Raw genomic sequence first — 19,977 nt, 5'->3', positions numbered from 1 at the left:
TTAAATCAAATCCAATAAGACAGAAATACTTATTATTGAACCGAATCGCTACAAACATAATGTGTCAGATTACAAGTTGCACATAGATGGCTGCACTGTGGTGCCATCTTCCACGGTTAGGAACTTAGGTGTGATGTTCGACAGCAACTTATCCTTTGATAATCTCACGCAGAGAAGCTTATCCACGCTTTTATGACCTCTAGAATAGACTATTGTAACTCGTTACTTGGGGGATGCCATGCAAATCAGGTAAACAAGCTTCAGCTAGTTCAAAACGCTTCTGCAAGGGAACTTACTCGATCTAAGAAGTTTGACCACATAAGCCCAATTCTGGCATCTTTCCATTGGCTACCAGTTAAATATCGCATACAATTTAAAATATCACTAATCACCTACAAAGCCTTAAATGGCCTAGCATATGGAGCGAATTTTGTGCCATAATTTTACAAACAAATTTGGCATTTTGCAAACAAACTCAATCTGCTTTGCAAAGGGAAAACTTGACTCGCAAACTAACAGAAAAAACTTTGCAAATAATAAAGGCAATTTGAGAGAAAATGCAGAGGTGTTACAAATATGTACTGTGTTTTGTAAATATGACCATGATTTTTTCACAAATGTGACCATGATTTTCTCACAAATGGGACCATGATTTTCTCACAAATGTGACCATGATTTTCTCACAAATGTGACCATGATTTTCTCACAAATGGGACCATGATTTTCTCACAAATGGGACCATGATTTTCTCACAAACGGGACCATGATTTTCTCACAAATGTGACCATGCAATCCAAAACAGCAGATGGCGCTGTTTCAACCTTATTAGGCATTTTCAACTAGTCTCCCTGAAAAGCCCTGAATTTTAACTTACATATCACCCCGGACAGTGCCAGCAACTGAATGAAGACTAAATTAATTTTTCGTGGTTCATGTTGTTAATCTCTGGATTTATTGAAAGTGTTGATAATAATTAATGTCTGTTAATAGTAAACACATTCTGTGTGTAAAGACATTGAATTCCATCTGAATTCTATACATTTGCAATTGTCAATCCCTATACCCCGTCTGATTCTCTAAATTCTCTTCTTTTGGTGATAAGAAACTCACCATCACTGGACTGTTTTAAGTGATCCTTAAAGACTTATCCTTTTAAAATAGCTTACTATTGCAAAATGATTATTACTAACTTGTTTACTTTTGTATGTGTATGTTCCTGAGAATCTCATATATTATGGTGCTTTGAGTTTTAGAAAGTGCATTATAAATAAAATTTATTATATCCCCTGCAGAAAAATAACAGCTAATACCAGCCTATGCTGGTTGACTGGTTTAACCTTCTGGGGTCTAAGGGGTTTTTAGGGCCCTGGAGAAGTTTTGACCTGCACTGACATTTGTGCTTTTTTCAGTTGCTTAAAAACATAATAATGGCAAAAGTCTTATAACACTGCATTCAGCACAAACTGGGCTACTATATTATATGATTAACATGTATGTACATGTTTGTATTTTTTAGAGAAAAATGTTTATGCGTGGTTTTTGAAAAAGAAAAAAATTTAAGTGACTGATATAAGTCCACAAAACTCATTCTAAACATGTTTTCCTAAAACTTTTCAAAGCAGGATCTAGTAGTCTAGAGTTTTTTCTTTAAAATGATGTGAAAATCATTCTGCTTACTCCTTCACATAACACAATATATTGATTTACAATTTCAAAGTCACTTTTTGGTTAGGAAGGTAATATGCAAGGAGGCTGGAAGCTCTTGAATAATCTGTGATTGACAATACACTGCTGAAGAACAATACACTTGCATAATGAGCTGCATAATGAGCCTTTAGGCAGGAATGTGAAGATGCCATTATTGTTAAGTGTTTGTTTGTGAAAGCAAGACAAAAGAAATGCCTTCACATGCATGATCCTGCATTAAATAAACTTACTGTGCAGAGATATACGCGAATAAACTGGGTTTTAGATGTGTTTAGATGCGTCTTAATACAAAGTGCGTCAAATATGATTGTGTGTTTGTGTATGCGTTTGGCCGTTGATCACGTCTGACGGAAGCACAAAGAAAACATAAGCGCATGGAGATAACTTTTATTTACTAGGCGAGAGTAACCAAGTAGATGTGATGTTTGCAATCGTCTTTTATAAGAATACCAAAAAGCGCGTCAAATGAGGCATCGTGTCTTTGTGTGTGCATTTGTACATCGCGTCACACCGTCGAAGCACACACACTTGCATCTTTTATAAGAACACCACAAAGTGCGTCAAATATGAGGCATCGTATGTTTGTGTGTGAGTTTGGACATCGCGTCACACAGACGAAGCACACACACTTGCATCTTAAGAATACCACAAAGCGCGTCAAAAATGAGGCATCGTGTGTGTGTGAGTTTGAACATCGATCCCATCACACTGACGAAGCACACACACTCGCGTCTGTCTGGAGATTTAGGCGCGAGTAAACAGTTATGTGGTGTGTGCAATCGCATCTTTTATAATGATACCACAAAGCGCTTCAAATATGAGGCATTGTGTGTTTGTGTGTGCGTTTGGACGTCGATCGAGTCACACTCGCGTCTGGAGATAACTTTAGTTACAGTCACGACTAAACAAGTAGATGTCATGTTTCCAGCCCACGGATTAAAACTGAACACATCACTGAATGGCTGCAGAGACGGAATGTCCATTGACTGTGGGGTTGATTAATGAATATGGATGATCTCTGCTCTTCTCTTCAATGGAGCGGGGCGTGGCTCATTATAGATAATGAAGCAACAGAAGAAAGACGGTACATCTCTCTCTTCTAATACAGTTAACAACGAATTACAATATTTGTTTTCGATTTCACTTACATCATTTAAAAGCAGACATTCCAAGCATTATGTAGACATTTATCTTTTGTTTGTATGACAAGTATTCGTTAAGTTACAGTTCATTTTTCTGACGTGTTTCTGAAAGGACTTCACTTAGGGAGAGAGAACAAAACGCGCATCATGTTTATTTTCTTAATTTTGCGAAAAGCACAACATTCTGTTTTTATTGGGAGTGGACAGAAAAAAACTAGACACTTTAACGTTTTAAATGATGTATAAATCATATCTGTATGTCCAAAATCAGCAGAGTTATCTAAGTCTCTTTGGGGAGTGATTGAAAAATAAAGAGTTTGCGGCGCCCGCGCCGCAGCCGACCCCAGAGTGTTAAGATGGTGTTCCAGCCTGGTTTTAGCTTAAGCTAGTATTAGAAGGATTTTTGCTTTTATACTGTAGCTGGTCAGGCTGATCACACCAGCCCAAACCAGCTTGACTAGGCTGGAAGCTTTGCCAGCTTGGCTATTGTGAAAGAAGCTGGTTTAAACTGGTCCTCCTAGCCTGACAAGATAAGACCAACTTTAAAAGGATTAACATTTTGTAGAAGTTTATCTTGTTCAGAGTGCTCAAATGACTATGATCCTGGTTGGTTGGTTACTGTTGCTTGAACTGGCCACTCTGTCCAGACAGCCGATGTTGGGTTTATTATGTCCCTACCACACTCTTTCTCCAAAGAGTTTCATTTATTATCCTGCATCTTTTGATAAGCATTGTAAGTTGAATTCATTGTCTTGACACACAGAATTTGTTTACTATTAACAAACATTTATTATTATTAACACTTACAATAAAATCAGTGAGATTAACAGAATGAAGCCCGACAAATGAAATGTCTTTATTCAGTTGCTGCCACTGTCAGGGGTGATATGTATGTTAAAATTCAGGGCTTTTCCCCTGGGCTTTTTTCCAATGCCTGAAAAAGTTGAAACAGCGCCATCTGCTGTTCTGGATTGCATGGTCCCATTTGAGAGAAAATCATGGTCCCATTTGTGAGAAAATCATGGTCCCATTTGTGAGAAAATCATGGTCACATTTGTGAGAAAATCATGGTCCCATTTGTGAGAAAATCATGGTCACATTTGTGAAAAAATCATGGTCACATTTGTGAAAAAATCATGGTCACATTTACAAAACACAGTACATATTTGTAACACATCTGCATTTTCTCTCAAATTGCCTTTATTATTTGCAAAGCGTTTTCTGTTTGTTTGCGAGTCAAGTTTTCCCTTTGCAAAGCAGATTGAGTTTGTTTGCAAAATGCTGTATTTGTTTGTAAAATTTTGGCACAAAATTCGCTCCATACTAGCACCCTAATATCTTAGAGAATTACTATCAGAATACAATCCATCAAGAACACTACGGTCGCAAAATTCTGGTCACTTGATTATCCCTAGAATATCAAAAGTGTCTGAAGGTGGAAGATCCTTTTCCTACTAAGAATCTCCCAAGGGTTTTTCCTCCTAAGACTTTTTTTATTTCCCCGGCTAAAAAGCCCGGGTTTTTTTCCCCTAGTCGTTCTTCTTTGCTTTTCACTGCTCCTATTAATGTAAAGCTGCTTTGAAACAATCAACTATTGTGAAAAGGGCTATATAAATAAAATTGAATTGAATTGAATTGAATAGATCACTCTCTGTGATATACAGATCAAGCTTTTAAGATATTTTCCTCTATATACAGCACGCTTGCAAAAAAATTATGCGCTATATCGATTGAAATCATCATAAAATACATGCAATAAATTGCACAGACACAAATCTGTATGAAATTGAACATCGTACTGCAAGTAAAGAGGAATAACTCACCAACGGTAGAGATGGTGGATCCACTTTCATCCAACACAGGAACATTCTCAGCTAACAGCAACTGGGTTTTAGGAATAACTGTCAAAATGCTCAAGATGTCCAAAGCATACCTAACTGTGTCAGCTCTGACATGCAAGAAAATCACACAAGATTTAAAAACCACCCATTTACCCTTTAATTTTCAGTAGCAGACAGAATAACTGATCACCTGCCGTAGTAGGTCCTCCAGTCGCAGGCAATAGAAATTAGCTGCAGGAGTAACTGGACACAGGAGAGTTTATGGAAGACCTCCGCAGGCTCCCAGTATAAACGAACCGGTCCATATTCAACCAAAAACTCCACCATCTCCACCACCTGATCATGGGTGTATGAGCATGCCTACAAGATATTTAAACACTCGATTGATTTAAACAATAATGCAGAGTTAGCATCTAATATCAGCAATTAAAACTGACATTAAAATGCATTTCACATTGTCCAGTCAGAGCAAAAATAATATGCAGATGTTGTGCAGAAGAGTTTAGTATGCTGCACGGGACATTTCATTTGCAGAATAAATGCTGATCCGTCCACATCATTGCACCGAATTACTGTCAATCGATCGCTGCACTACAAAATATTTTGTTAATGTTACTGCTCACAAATATTTACCCAGAAGACGTGTAGAAATACACCCACAAACAGATGATCTCAAATTCAAGGCACACAGATCATGTGAAGCACACTTTTAATATATTTTTTATTTTGTTAAACCTGGTGATTTGTTTGACATGTGTACCTTGTAATAGGGCTGCGAGTGTACAGCTACGCCTCCCTCAGTGCGATGAAGTGATTGTTTCACCTGCTCCACTTTAATGCCCAGGTGAGCCTCAAAATACCTGCGCAGAGCCATGCAGGTGTGTTTGGCCGTCTGTCTACTGGAGAAAATCTCATCGTCACTCAACAGCGCCCCCTGGTCCTCAGGATTAAGAATCTCCAGAGTGCTGATCTACATCATACAGACAAAACCACCAAACCTTTAATAATACACACACAGAGGATTTTCAAATACAATGAACTTTGCGGATATTCACTCTGCCAGCTGTAAGAATTATATTTTTGTCTGGTGATAAAACATCAATAAATTTATGTGTGCATTTAAAATGTGTGTGTATAGGTTCAAGAGAGTTCAAGTCTGTTCTTGACAATATAATTAACTATAATTTCCCCGCCACCATTTTTCATGATTTTCACAAAAGTGAAATCTTTAAACATATAAACATGCAATATATTAAATGAAAGAACAGACCCTCCTCTGCGTTTCATCCTACCTTCATCAGTTCTCTTTTTATCACCTCTCAAATATGGATAGGTTTCTTCAAAAACACCAAATTTTGAGCAAAAAGCTGAGATAATTCCATTTTTGTAAAGGACTTTTGATAAAGATCAGAAGCAGAGTGATCCTCAAAACTTAGACGGACATACAGCTGTTTGCTTTTAAAAGTTGCGGAAGTGGTTATAGCGGTTTTGCGGATTGACGAGATAACTCGTCAATGGTGGGGAAAGAGTTAAAAACAAACCCAAGCAAAAAGTCTTCAACCCTGACCTTTAACCCTGCATGTTTCTGGGTGTCAAGTGCATACCAGATTAACCAGGCGCCGCAGGCCGTCCTGTTTGTCGAAGAGATCGAGGACGGCTCTGAAGGAGAAGCAGATGGAGAAGAACATGGTGGCGTGACAGCAGCCGGACGCGTGCGAGCACTCCAGCAGCCACAATGTGTAGTTCACCACCTCAGACAGCAGAGAATGTGGCAACATGCAAACCTGAAGAGAGCCAAGGACGCTCATTAACGCAACAAAAAATAAACATACGAGAAGAAAAAGTGTTTGTGTGATTGTGGTTATACCCTCTCCATGGCGTCCTGGTTGTAGGCAAGATAATAGAGACACAGAGAGACGCCCGTGGCGGCCATGGAGGGGCGCGGGATCTCCAGTAACTTCTGCACTCCACCGTGAGCCACAAACTCGGCTGCAAACTTTTTATGGAGGAGGAGAGACGCCAAGTACTGTAAACAGAAAAAATCCTTCAAACAACCATCAAACGACATACAAATCATTATAGCATTCATAAAAGTATTGGTGGCATTTTCATCGTCAGAGCTGTGATGAGTAAACATCATATCAGAATCAACAACATAGTAGAAACATAAACCGTGCTCATGTGTGAAAACCTTAGAATCTTAGAATTTATTGTGTCCAAACGTTTAACTGGTAGCGTATGTGATATTTCTCAGGTACCTTCAGGGCTTCAAAAGTGAGCTGGACATCGTTTGTCTGTTTGAGGTCCACATAGTGCATCAGAAGCTCACGAGCGCCTAGCTGCATGAAAACAGCCAACAACTACACACAAAGAGACATAGAGAGAGGAAACTGTGTCACTTTACTTATGTTTGTGAATGTCCTGTTAAACTCAGTTCTGTTCTCTGGAAACGGTTAAGCATGCAATAGATATTTAAAGGTGCCAAAGAATACCTTGAAATAATCTGTTAAATTGTCCTCTGATATCTACACAGAAGGTTTGAGGCTTTATTAAGTGCAAAAATTACCCAGAGATTGTTTTAAATGTCCATTACAACCCTACAAGGATTTGCCCTTAGAATGAAATGGTCTATTATTACCTTATTTGAAAGGGTCATGAATAATAATGTTGAGCTCTGCTCTGATTGGCTGTTTCTCAGAGCAGCTCCTTCAGTAGCTCTGTGTGTGTGTAAACAGACCTTATGTTTGAGTCTGTATCAGATGAAGACACAGACTTTGAGGAATAATTATTTGGAGATTGTTAATGGACATTTCTGAGTAGTAAGTTTATGTTTTTTTTTCTATGGACCTGCAAAACGTAACTGTAACGTCAATAGTAGAACTTCAGCATAAACGCTAGCATTTAGCATCAACTAGCATATAGCGCTAACTCAGTCACAACTTTTAGCCATGGTGAGTAAATCATGGGGTCATTTTCATATTTGTGTGAACTATCCCATTAAAATTTTCCAAGTTAAAAGTATATTCTTGCAGTTGGCAGAAGGTTTGATCCAAAGCAACATACAAATGCATTCAATGTATAGACTTTATATGAAATCAAACCCATGACCTGCATGTTTAACAGCTAAATTACCTCCTGGTATTCTCCCAGTGGGGTAAGATACTGCAGAATAAGACGCTGCTCTATGCCGGGTGTGAGCGGGTACAGATGGTAATTGTTTCCTATGACCCACGGGCTCATCTCTGACCAGCTGCTGTTAGACAGCTCACTGAAGCTTCGTTCTGGATCTGGCATGGAGAAGTTGAGCTTCTGCTTCACTTTGCCTCCGTTCTCTTTCTTCCTCCAGTTCTTCATGCCTTCTTCAGGAACATCTGTATTACTGGAGTCTAACGCCAGCGCTACGGCGGGCTTCATTTGACCCTTCATCAGTGCACACCTGCCCACGGTCCTCACAGCAGAACAGGGCTGAACGGGAAGCTCAGCTTCAGAGTTTTTCTCTTCAACGTGAGGAATGCTGTTGGCAAACTCTGTGTCCACGGCTTCCTCGTCCACAGGCAGAAGAGGAGCGAGACTCTTGACCGGACGTTTGCTGTCCCTCCTGTTCTCTGCATCCTTATCCTGAAGTTCTCGTAGCCTCTGCAGCATCAGAGGAACCTGTAACATGCATTTATAAATACATCCTTATAAACAAACTGTTAAGTCATCATAAACACATGAAAAATTAACAACATCAATAACAAGGTCAAAACCTTATTCTCTTATGTCACTCAAATCAAGTAGCATCAGTTTCTCTGCTATTATATAACATTACCTGCCTGTCTTTGGCATTCACTACACAAAAGAAACTAATTTTCCATCAGGCAGCAGTAGTAGTGTTGGACATCGTTTTAAATTGATTGATTCCAATTCCAAATTCGATTCTGATTCCTAACGATTCTTGGTTTTGATTCCAAAGAGGTGAAAAGCAATAACAGTTGAGCCTTAACCGTGGGTTCACACCAGTCACGTTTTAGGCATTAAATTCGTGTCTAGTTTGCTGCTTGAACATTTTGAGTTTACTCGCTTCATTCACGCGTGAAAGCTGTGCATGAAATTATAGTCATCCAGACATTCACGTGGAAATTCGCGTTATGGGAGGGGCTTCTGCGACTCCGCTCGCTTCATGTAATCACAATACTACCAGAGCAAGCTTCAGATTGGTTAACGTGGCGCATTTTTCCGCCAAAGTTCAAATTTTTCAACTCCTGCGGTCCGCATCAATGCTCAACTTGTGGGAACTAGACGCGCAAATGTGACCGAATCGCGTCTAACGTGCCGCACTTAAACGCCTCATTCGCGCGCGAGACCTCCAGACAAGTGTCAACGCGTCCTTACATTTCAATTAACATTGAAATTCGCGCTTGACGCCTCTACCGTAGCTGGTCTGAACAGAGCATTACAGATCAAAAATATTTATTTTGTGCCATTACTTACAGCTGAACACAAAAACGGAGGGTACATAAAAATCATTTTGAGCTAGCATAGCCATGTTTTTTTTTTTTAAGTTTAGCAGCTCCTAAAAAGGTTTTTAAGTAATTTTTCCTTGTAACATAACAAAAGAAAATGCATGCAGCCCTTTCACTATAAATGTTGTGATCGATCTATTAGACTCCTAAGTTTTTTCCTGTGTGAGCCTTCTTTTCGAAGCGAGGGAGAAGGGGGTCCTACGTGTAGCATATGCCGGCTACTGTCGGCAGCTGCTAATAAAGAGCACTGGGAATAGTCGGCACTCAAAATGCGCAATGCATTATACAGGGTGCATTCTTCTAATTCGATAGTATGAACCAAACACAGATGCTTTGCCATATTGCTATTGAAATCCATCTTGCAACATTACAGTTTGTGATAGGGCTGTGCATCGCCAGCAGTTTCCCAATATATGTATCCCGGTTTAGAATTTAGTAACATTATTACTATTATCTGTTTATTGTACATTGAATAAGAAGTTTTGTAACAGTTGTGATTTTTCTATTCATTCATTAGCTTTTGGGGAACTTGTAGAAATCTGACTTTTTTACTCTCAATATCTTTATCAACCTCTGCACCCCCACAAAAATATATATATAGGTCAGGCTCTGATCTCCAATATTGTCATTTTAACAGGCTACATTGCTGGTGGTGGAGCAGGTAAAATTCTCTTTCATTTGCCCTGTGGCTGTGAAAACATCAGATGAGCATTACTGGACTCACTAGTACGGAGTTCTCCTCACGATAGTTGGCAGCAATGTCCTGGTTCTCCATGGCCCCTGCCAGCAGTCCTGTGGCGTAGATCCTGAGAGGCTGTTCAGCTTCCCGTGCCCATTTAAACAATCGCTCCACAATCCCATCCTGCAACAAATACACATCTATAATAAGCCCAAATACAAAGGAAGCTACAGAACTCAAACTAATCTTAAGACAATGGGACACATAAAATAAAAAGGTACCTTTTCCTGAAAGACAACAGCAGTCTCAAGGCCAGGCATGATGTTCAGTAGCAGTCTGCATGCAGCGGTGTTCATCGACACCTCCCTGCTGCTCATCACGTACGTATTCACCAGCTATAAAAAAAAAACATTAAGGTTTAATAAAACCCTCCACACATCTGAGTTTATAAACTCGGTTTCACGTGGAAGGTTGCAATGACACCTTACCGCATTCATAAAATCATCATTCTTGAATAAGATTTTCAACAGGTGTCCCAGCATGCACTCCGGGTCTGCCCGTCCTTCAAAATAAGAAAAAGATTCATTTGAATATCGAGACAATAACAAAGCTCCAGGCTCTCTACCTTTATCAATACTGACCATAGACTTTAAAAATGACCACAAATTAAAAAATTCAGACTTTATAAAAGTATTACAAGTCAAAAATTCTCAGTGTTGAAAAGTGTAAATATCAATTAGTTTTTTCCAGGTTTGAATGAGAAACATTACCTGGATGTCGGTCATCAAACGGATCAGGATCAGCCTTGTGATATTCCTCTGTCTCCCGTTCAACTAGATCAGAAATCCTTAAGGAATTGAAAAAGTGTGTTGATAAATCATTTAAAACCATAAATCACACTGTAGAAATATACGCCGATGAGTCAGATGAAATGCCTGTAGTCTCCTATTGGCCTGTCTCATGTCTTAACAACTCTTGACTTTCAATTCCTGTTCATCTTTGAATTTCCTAAAAGGATAAATCCTGAAGGGCTCAAAGCAAATATTTCTTTATACTGGCCCAGTGGTTTAGGTTTTCACTGGTCAAACACAAAAAAAAAAGATTTCACTGACTGTCACATAATAAAAAAATTGAAAATAGTCTCCTGCTATTGAAAGTCACCAAGGAGGGTATTTTCGGGCAGCAAAGTCCTTGATTATTACGCCAGAAAGAGAGTATAGATCCTAGCCATATCTGCCTGGAAAAATTGCAACTTTAAATTTTCTGTTTGTCTTAGTACACAATGTAACTACAGAAGAGTCAAGTTTTAAATAATGAAACTTTGGCTATTTTTTAGAGCGATGCTAATAGTCTAATCAGATTCAATGGATTGTGCTAAGCTATGCTAAAAGTGGTACCGCCAGACCCGGAGATCAGCTGAATGGATTCCAAAATGGTAAAAATCTAATGTTTAACTCCTGGGGAGCTAGAAAATGTAAAAAAAGTGTCCCTTTAAATATATTAGTTTTTTGCCGGCTGACATACCAAGCAACACACGTTGTTGTTTACAACAACCAATATAAGGTAGGAGAAACCTCATGACATTCCGAGAAGTTAACATTTGCGAAGTGTAAAATGTGTCACAATGATAACCTTCCATAGATTGTGCATCTACCCTTCACAAAAGAAATCCAAACGGCTCCATGATGATAAACAAAGGTCTTCTGAGGGTAGTCCGTGTGGTTTTGTTGTAGAAATATCCATATTTAAAACTTTATAAACAAAAATAACTAGCTTCCGGTAATGCCGCCATCTTAGTCACGTCCGCATTCAAGATGAGAGCTTTACGCAGCTTACGGAGGTTTCTCTGCTGCTGCTCTGTGCCCCCGCCCTCAGAATTTGTCATACGTCACTAAGAAAAGTGCGTACATTACACGTATACTCTCTCCTGAATACAGAGGAGTCTAAGATGGCGGCGCTACAGGAAGGTAGTTATTTTCGTTTATAAAGTTTTAAATAGGGATGCGCCGATACCACTTTTTTGGAATACGAGTACGAGTACTTGCATTTCAGTACTTGCCGATACCGATACCGAGTACTTAAAAACATGATTTAAATTTACAGGTAACAGCTTTAGTCATATAATTTAACAAAAAAAACAAGGGACTAGTTTTCCAGTTTGTTGTAAACTCTGCCTCTTTGGACAACACAAGAGGCATTAACCCCTTACACGCCGCTCAAACATAGACATTTCTCAGACCGTGGTATCGATCCCTGGTATCGGGGGACTTTTAACGAGTACGAATAATTTAGAAAATGTGGTAACGAGGCCGATACCCGATACCAGTATCGGTGCATCTCTAGTTTTAAATGTGGATATTTCTACAACACAGCGCGGATTACCCTCAGAAGGGTAGACGTTTGTTTATGATCGTGGAGCCGTTTTGATTTCTTTGGGGAAGGATATCTGCACTTTTTTTGGACTTGAAGGACGTGGACCCCATAACTTTACTGTTTAGCAGCTGAAAGATATAAGACATTTTCTAAAATAACTGAAAATCTGTTATTCTGAAAAATGATGGACATATGCATCTCGGACGTCTTCGGGGTGAGTAAATCATGGGTTTAATATCATTTTTGGCCAAACTATCCTTTTAACTTCTTCCACCCTGAAGCTATTTTGGGGATTTTCGCCTGGATTTGGCCTACCCAATTTCAAAAGCTTCCCATACCCACATGCAGAGGTTTACATACAAAAGTTTGGTATCATTTTACAGGAAACCCTTTGAAATTACATAAAACACTGTTGAAAGTGCTAAACATGGTTGTATGTGATGTCAGGCCTCTAATAAACACAAAAATAAATAGGCGTTTTTTTTCTAAAGTTTTTATTTGAAAGTATATAACTCTGGTCCTGGGTATCTCAGGTCCCTGCAGACAGTTTTGTTTGATTCCAGCTATTGTCAGCTTACAGAGGAAAAAGGAATTTTTCTCTATCATAATCTATGCAAAAGTTATTTTACTCCAACTGAAGGGAGGAATAATACCCTTTTTGTATACAATTTCTGCCTAAAAACATTTGAATTGCTCCCATAACCACATACAGTGGAATAAATGCAATTTCTTTATATCATTTTAAAGAAAACCCTTTGAAGTTACATAAAAAGCTGCTGTTTGTGACAAATTTTGTTATTTATGTTGTTTTTCATATGATGAAACACCAAATTTTATTTTTTATGTTGTAAACACTGTCTTTGATAGTGTATAACTCTGGTTCTGGGTGCTCTAGCAGACTGCAGACAGTTTTGGTTGTTAGCAGCAGCAGAGAGTAAACACCCCAAAAAAAGAATGAACTCTTTAGCATGTCGCACTCAAAAGATATTCTTATTTTACTGAAGGGTGCGGAAATACATTTTTCATAAAAATATTAATTTTTTGTTTTGCACATATAATAAAAAGCTAGGGATTAATTATGCAAACAACCAAAGAAAATGCTGTGAATGGACTCATTGTTTAGAGTAGGACCTAAGATAAAAGATGGTGTATCATTTGTGGCTATATGTGCTATCTGAGGCAGTTCACACTCAAGTTTCACATATGTTTACAAAAGACCATTTTTTACCTTATTATTCATTCGATGATTGTTGGATATGTGTTGACATTAGAACAAAAATAATGCTGTAGCCTTATTCCTGAGAGTGAGAGCTTTCATTTGATATAAGACTTGCCCATGTTTGTCATTTGTGAAAAATATGAAATATGTGAATATTATATGATATCAAAAAATATTGGGGGGGTGATAGTGTAAATTAAGTGTAAATAACTTTCTTACAGTAAAAGATATGTCAAAGTGATGCATATCTGCAGAAACTAGAGACTCTAAGCTTTCAAACTAGGCTTGGGCGGTATCCAAATTTTGATACCATCAAACCGCCTCCCTATTTTACCCCGGTATACGGTATTACCGTATAAAATAATAAAATAATTATGACGTAATCAGACGCCGTCACTATAATGTTGGCTTGTGCCTAAACCCTTTAGAAACTGAATACCAAACACTAATACTGAAACAATAACAAAATAACATGCACAACAATATTAACAACTTTTATTAGCAACAACTAGCAGTTTATAAAAAAAGTTAAATACAAAGGTCAAACAGAATTAACCAGTTGTCGGTTAAAAAAGTGATCTCTAAATTAGGCTATTATAGACAGTGGACTAAACGCGACTACAGTTAGCCATCTCATTCCAATTTCCAGGATATTTTTGTGTGAAGTGAACAAATCCCTCACACTCAATTTTTCACAACTCGCCTGTTTGTACTTATAAACCAATAAAAACATTTGGCGCAAGGTCACGGCATTTGGGTTCTGGCGCAAGGTCACAGCGTTTCGTGCAATCGCGTTGCATCAAGCTAAAATTTAATCAAAGCAACAGTCTCAGACTTGAAGAAAATTGCTGAACATTTAAACCTATTTTCTGCACATTCCACCATATTTTAATGAAATAAAGTCCTCTTTCTGTTAACTTTTATTTCTGCATATTCCAGCATATAAAATAAAAATAGTTTTTGGAAAATCCAGCAATAAAATAATTAAAATGAAAGTCTTTCCTGGTTGTATTCAGAATTATTAACATTCACGTCTTTTAACAGTAAAGTGCAGATTAAGTTTTGTTTTTGTAAATCATTAGACATTTTTACCACTTAATTAGGTTTTGCTTTGTAGAAAGCCTTTCTTTAAAGTGAATTTCGTTTTGTATAAACTGTGTCTTAATTTTAATAAATGTTTTATCAACCAATTGCACGTATTTAATAAATTAAAAGCAAATATAGTAGACAATATAATAACCGTGACATGGAGGCGCTGGCACGGCGCGTTCGCTTGCATTGCATTGTTAACTAGAACGCACGGACCTCATCATAAATAAAAAACTCATACATTAGCATTTAATATCTTTGCTGCATTTTTCTAAAACAGACAAGGGCTTTCTCGCGGCTCGCATCAGCAAAGCATTGCATCGTCCATGTTGCACTTAACAGAAGTTAACACTTGTCTTTTTGAAAAATAAAAAAGTAATAATAATTATACAAAAGAGTTGTTCTAGTCGTTACTAGAAGGCAGTTAGAACTGCCTTGGCGGTGCGTCTTTAATGCATTCTGAAGGTGCCCGTTTTATCTTGTTGCAGTCTATTAGGCAACATTCCGCATAAGATAGGTTTAGATTTGGAATTACATTACATCTACATTTTAGTGCTAACTGATAAGGTGATGATGATCATCATCTTTCTTTATTATTTTGAGCACTACCTCAAACTTAAGCGCCGTCTCTTCAGAGCTGTCATTTTCTTAAATAAGCCATGGCAGTGTTTCAAATGAGCTTCTAATAAGACAAACGCCTTTATTTTCCGAGCGATCACCTTACCAAAACCATTTTGAAACTAAGGAAACATTTGTCTTCTGATTACATACAAGCAGCATACAAGCTCCTCAGCGACGCGTTTGCGGGAATCATGTTTCGCATGAGCCGGAGGCAGAGCAGCAGAGAGATGCGACAGAGTTGCGAAATTGCAGGCGCGGCTCGAAATGGCTGTTATTTCAAACAGCGTAACTTGTTTTAAACTAATCAGTTAATGGCTCGGTGGTCGGTGAAGAAAATGTTTAGTTTTCGCCATCCCTAATTTAATCCTTGTCTGCTATATAAGTTAATTGTTATTTTTTAAAGGCCGGTATGGCGGTATAGAAATTGATACCTTTGCTATTTTTAGATCCCGCGGTATACCATATTACCGTATTACGGCCCAAGCCTATTTCAAACAGTATCTCATATGTGTTACTGGGGTCCATGACGGAGCATTAAAGATTAAAATTATCTTTTATATATTAAGTCAAAATACGAAATTTTGGACCCGGGACAGGGTCCTCAGGGTTGAAGAGGTTAAAAAGGTTCTATAAAGACTGCTGGAATTTTTTTTAAATGTTGTTAAATAATATGAAATAAATATAGTGAAAAGGAAAATCTGAAAATGTAACTAATGAAATAGTGATAATATTGGCAAAATAATAAGGAAAATGAAAAAAAAATAATGTTTGGTTGTTCGGTATTCGGCTGAGTGTTTCATTTAGTCAGCTTCGGCCAAGAATTTTCCTTTCGGTGCATCCCTTGATTATTTGTAAGAGAATAGATTAACAGAGACTGTCCATCCCTTTAGATAGCAGTGATAGATAAAACATGCCACATTTGTGCCAGAATAAGCAAATATAAAGAACAAAGCTATGAATAAAATGTGGACAAAACACATGAAAAAAAAAATCTATCTGCCTGATCCTAAACCTTCTTACTGATCCTTAATGACTTGAACTTAGTGCTTGCCTGTACTTAATAGAGACATCAAGGCAGACTGATACAGACTCTATATTCTCATCAGTTTCTGTGTCTTTACCTCGCTCTTACTTATGTAAGCAATAACTGTGGGTTCACACCAGTCGCATTTGAGTCGTCAAATTCACGTCTACCACATCTAGTTTGCCGCTTAAACATTTTGAGTTTACTCGCTTCATTCACACGTGAAAGCCGCATTAAAATCACTCGCGCTTGACGCCCTCTACCGCGGCTGGTCTGAACACAGCATAAGACTTGCAGTTAAACGGTAGTCTGTGTGTTTCTCGGGTAGGTATGAGGCTGTGACTGTGTATGGTTCTGGTTAGTGAATGTTGAAAAATCTCACTTGGTCAGTATGTTGAGCAGTTCACTTGTCCCGGCCTGTTGGTCTCGTTCCCATTGCTCCAGTAGAGAGCTCAACTCCGCTTTAGAGTCCACGCTGGCCTCGCTGCCAGCAGACGCCATCTAATAAACAAACACAATGGTCAACAATGCCCATCTACATACTACAAAACAAACACACAAAACACATGCTGCATCCCTACTATAAACGCACAGCTTGCGGTCTCCTGATGCGTCTACTGTTAAAGCATAATGAATTGGTTACACATCAGAACTTATTAAAAACCCCATACTAACTTCAAGGCCTCTGGTTTGGCACAACACACCTCAACAACACACCTGTCAAAACGCATGGAAATGAGCACAAGCTGCAATACCAAATTTACCCATTAAAGTCCTCATTGACAGGAAGTCGCAATCGACTTTACATCCGTATTGTGACATATCTTGATAATATTAAATATCTCTGTTGCCACAAGAATGCAGAAATACATTTTCATATTTTAATGGCAAGTTTATGAGGGCACACACATTTTAAAAACAAAAAATAATGACCTACAGGGATAAAATATTTATGACACCCCAATATTAAAAAAGAGAATTGTCCATTTTTATTTCATGGGGACTTTAAGTGCCTTTTCTGAAAAACATTTTCAATTATACAGTTGCACTCAAGAGCACTGTAAACATAACGTTCGGAAAGAAATGTTTTCTGTCTATATTCATCTGCTTCTGTCATGTATGTGTTGTTTATGTTTAAAGTTGATTTTCTGTGTTTGTGACAATGCGCAAGTGTGAATTGGGTCTTTAACTGCATTTGCAAATGTTTATTTCACGCTTCCAAGTTAATTGAAACGTTTGCAGATATTTATCTTTAAATCAGCAATGAACGTTACATACATATCTTTTATCGTGACAATGCTAGTTAGACAAGCGTCAAGACGCTCATTCGCTAGACGCTGTGAAAGCAGAACAGCTGTCAAAGCGTGAAAGAAAACGTGTTTACACCAGAACACAACACAAAATGTACAACTTTCCAGTGGATTGTGCATTAAAAATAACAAACATACAATATAAATATTTACACACCAGCGATTGCAATATATGTTATCTATAGAAGACGCGAATATTCACAGCGATCATGAACGTGAATGTATATACATATACGACATGTGAATGTGTCACCCTATTCACAGGTACACTTAGAAAGACAAATATACAAGACAAAACCAGTACACAAACACTGTTTACAGTCCATGTGCTCATGTGTGGTAACGCTAGCGTCTCACCTTCAGCGAACACAAACGCTCCGCGGCAGAATCGCTCAGTTTCGCGTTAAAAGCAGCTGACGCGCGTCACACGGTGTTATAAAAGCATGAATAGCAGCATTTAGACGCTCATGTCACTCGTGTCTGTATTCAGCAATGTGCAGCAACTTTATGATGGCGACCACTAAACACGTCATGACCCAGAGACGACAGGCAGGTCAGGCGCACGCCGATGATGTCATCCGCGTGCATGCGTGACGCCAGGGCGTGCTTATCAATCCCCGCCTACATTGACTATATTGTTTGACTTTCTCGTTCATTTTAACATGGAAATGTAAAAAATATCGACATCAAAATTTGTAGTGCATGAAAAAAATCTGTTGGCTCCAAGATGAATCACAATATTACTAAAATTAATTTCCAGACAACTCGAATATAGGATATTTCGCACCTCAACACAGAAATTATTTCCGGTTTTGAGGTGGGAAATATCCGAAATCCGAGTTGTCTGTAACACAGCATTACTGATCAGTACACCACTACAATCCTATGGAGTATTACTGGAGAATGGCGTAATTAAAATGAAAACGAAAGAGACATATGAAACGATTTGTTTAGAGTTATTAGATTGATGTTTTATAAGGTAAAAATATTTGTAGCATATAAAATCGACTAAAAACCCTGTGGCTCACGGTAGATCTTACAATAAGTTGATCAATATTGTGCAGAAATGTTTTGCTCTATAAAGGATATTGGATACATTATCTGTCAATAACAAATGAAAACATGTTTCACACAAAATCATGCAAATGGTATTAGAGCGCTTTTTCAACTGGTAATATATTTTTAAGTGTTTCAATAAAAATGACAGAACTTTCATTGAAAATGTTTTGGGTTGATTTAGAGTTTAAGTTTAAAGGGGATATTTCACAAGATTTTTTTAAGATGTAAAATAAATCTTTGGTGTCCCCAGAGTACATATGTGAAGTTTTAGCTAAAAAATACCCCACAGATCATTTATTTTAGCATTTTAAAATTGCCACTTTGTAGGTGCCATGCAGCAAAAATGCTATTTCTCTCTGCACTAAATGGCAGTGCCGTGGTTGAATAGTGCCGATTAAGGGGTAGTATTATTATAAGATCCTCCTATGACATCATAAGGAGAGCCAAATTTTAGTGATCTAATTTTTCAGGTGCTTGCAGAAAATGGTTTACCAAAATTAAGTTACTGAGTTACTTTTTCACATTTTCTAATAGAAGCACTGGGGACCCATTTATAGCACTTAAACATGGAAAAAGTCAGATTTTCATGGTATGTCCCCTTTAATTGAGAAAATGTGTAGGACAAGAAGCCCCTCTTAAGAACAGTGTAAATTTAATTTACTTACAAATTCCAAGAAATTTGTAAATGAGTTTATCAGAGAATCATTATGCATCATCGAACATACTATTATAAGAATCTAATGGAAAAACTGAAGTTAAAACGTTCATCTGGCACAACTGTCTTCTGATTAAAGAACCTACAGGTTATCAACAGGCCAAATTTACTATAATGTTAATCATTATATTTTTGAAAAATTGTGTTAATGTAACTAAATTGATCAAATTGTAAATCGTGGCAATTTAATTTGAAGAAATGTACTAAAATTTAATTGTTCATACAAATGCAAATTCATTCATTTCACTTAACTTTTCATTGTTTTTCATGTTCAAATTAAAATCTATCCTTCAATCTAACTCATCACAAAGTTAGATACGTACAGTAAAAAAGATCCCACATCATAAGAAATATTATTGACATTAACGTTCTTACAAAAACACTTAACAGTTTTTTACACGCACAATTTTTACCTCAGTCCAACTACACTAGTCAACATTTGAAGTGGATCAAAACCTTTTCTAAAAGTTGTCTCAAAACCAATACCCAATACCCGTTTTTGTCTTGGGACAAAATTGATGAACGTTTTTGATCCACTTCAAATGTTGACTAGTATATTTCCTTCGGAGGTGGAGGTAAAGTTAAAGTTACATTCGCAAGTCATTCTCAAAGCTCTTTAACTCTTTGAAAATATTTTGTAACTTAGTAATTTGGGGCCAGATGGGTACCTTTCGTCAAACTTTTAGGGGGTTG

The 19,977-nt window shown here is 37.7% G+C and overlaps 1 protein-coding gene across 2 annotated transcripts in view; it reads right to left on the bottom strand.

The window, feature by feature from the left end:
- The window catches only part of LOC135729887 (DDB1- and CUL4-associated factor 1-like), a 32,711-nt gene extending 14,660 nt beyond the window's left edge, over positions 1 to 18,051 (bottom strand). For both annotated transcript variants that reach the window (XM_065247777.1, XM_065247778.1), the window contains exons 1-13: positions 17,868 to 18,051; positions 16,583 to 16,701; positions 10,645 to 10,721; positions 10,363 to 10,436; positions 10,156 to 10,269; positions 9,920 to 10,057; positions 7,823 to 8,344; positions 6,949 to 7,050; positions 6,558 to 6,716; positions 6,295 to 6,474; positions 5,451 to 5,660; positions 4,881 to 5,050; positions 4,673 to 4,797 (exon numbers count right to left, since the gene is read on the bottom strand). In XM_065247777.1, the coding sequence (XP_065103849.1) occupies positions 4,673 to 4,797; positions 4,881 to 5,050; positions 5,451 to 5,660; positions 6,295 to 6,474; positions 6,558 to 6,716; positions 6,949 to 7,050; positions 7,823 to 8,344; positions 9,920 to 10,057; positions 10,156 to 10,269; positions 10,363 to 10,436; positions 10,645 to 10,721; positions 16,583 to 16,701 (1,990 nt within the window). In that variant the 5' untranslated portion in view covers positions 17,868 to 18,051. The remainder of the gene's footprint in view (positions 1 to 4,672; positions 4,798 to 4,880; positions 5,051 to 5,450; positions 5,661 to 6,294; positions 6,475 to 6,557; positions 6,717 to 6,948; positions 7,051 to 7,822; positions 8,345 to 9,919; positions 10,058 to 10,155; positions 10,270 to 10,362; positions 10,437 to 10,644; positions 10,722 to 16,582; positions 16,702 to 17,867) is intronic.
- Between the last annotated feature and the right edge of the window lie 1,926 nt (positions 18,052 to 19,977).

This window comes from Paramisgurnus dabryanus, chromosome 11 (assembly GCF_030506205.2).
Source record: "Paramisgurnus dabryanus chromosome 11, PD_genome_1.1, whole genome shotgun sequence".
In the NCBI taxonomy this organism is placed as follows: domain Eukaryota; kingdom Metazoa; phylum Chordata; class Actinopteri; order Cypriniformes; family Cobitidae; genus Paramisgurnus; species Paramisgurnus dabryanus.
Note: the sequence above shows the minus strand (reverse complement) of the source record. Positions and strands in the feature narration are given on the sequence as shown.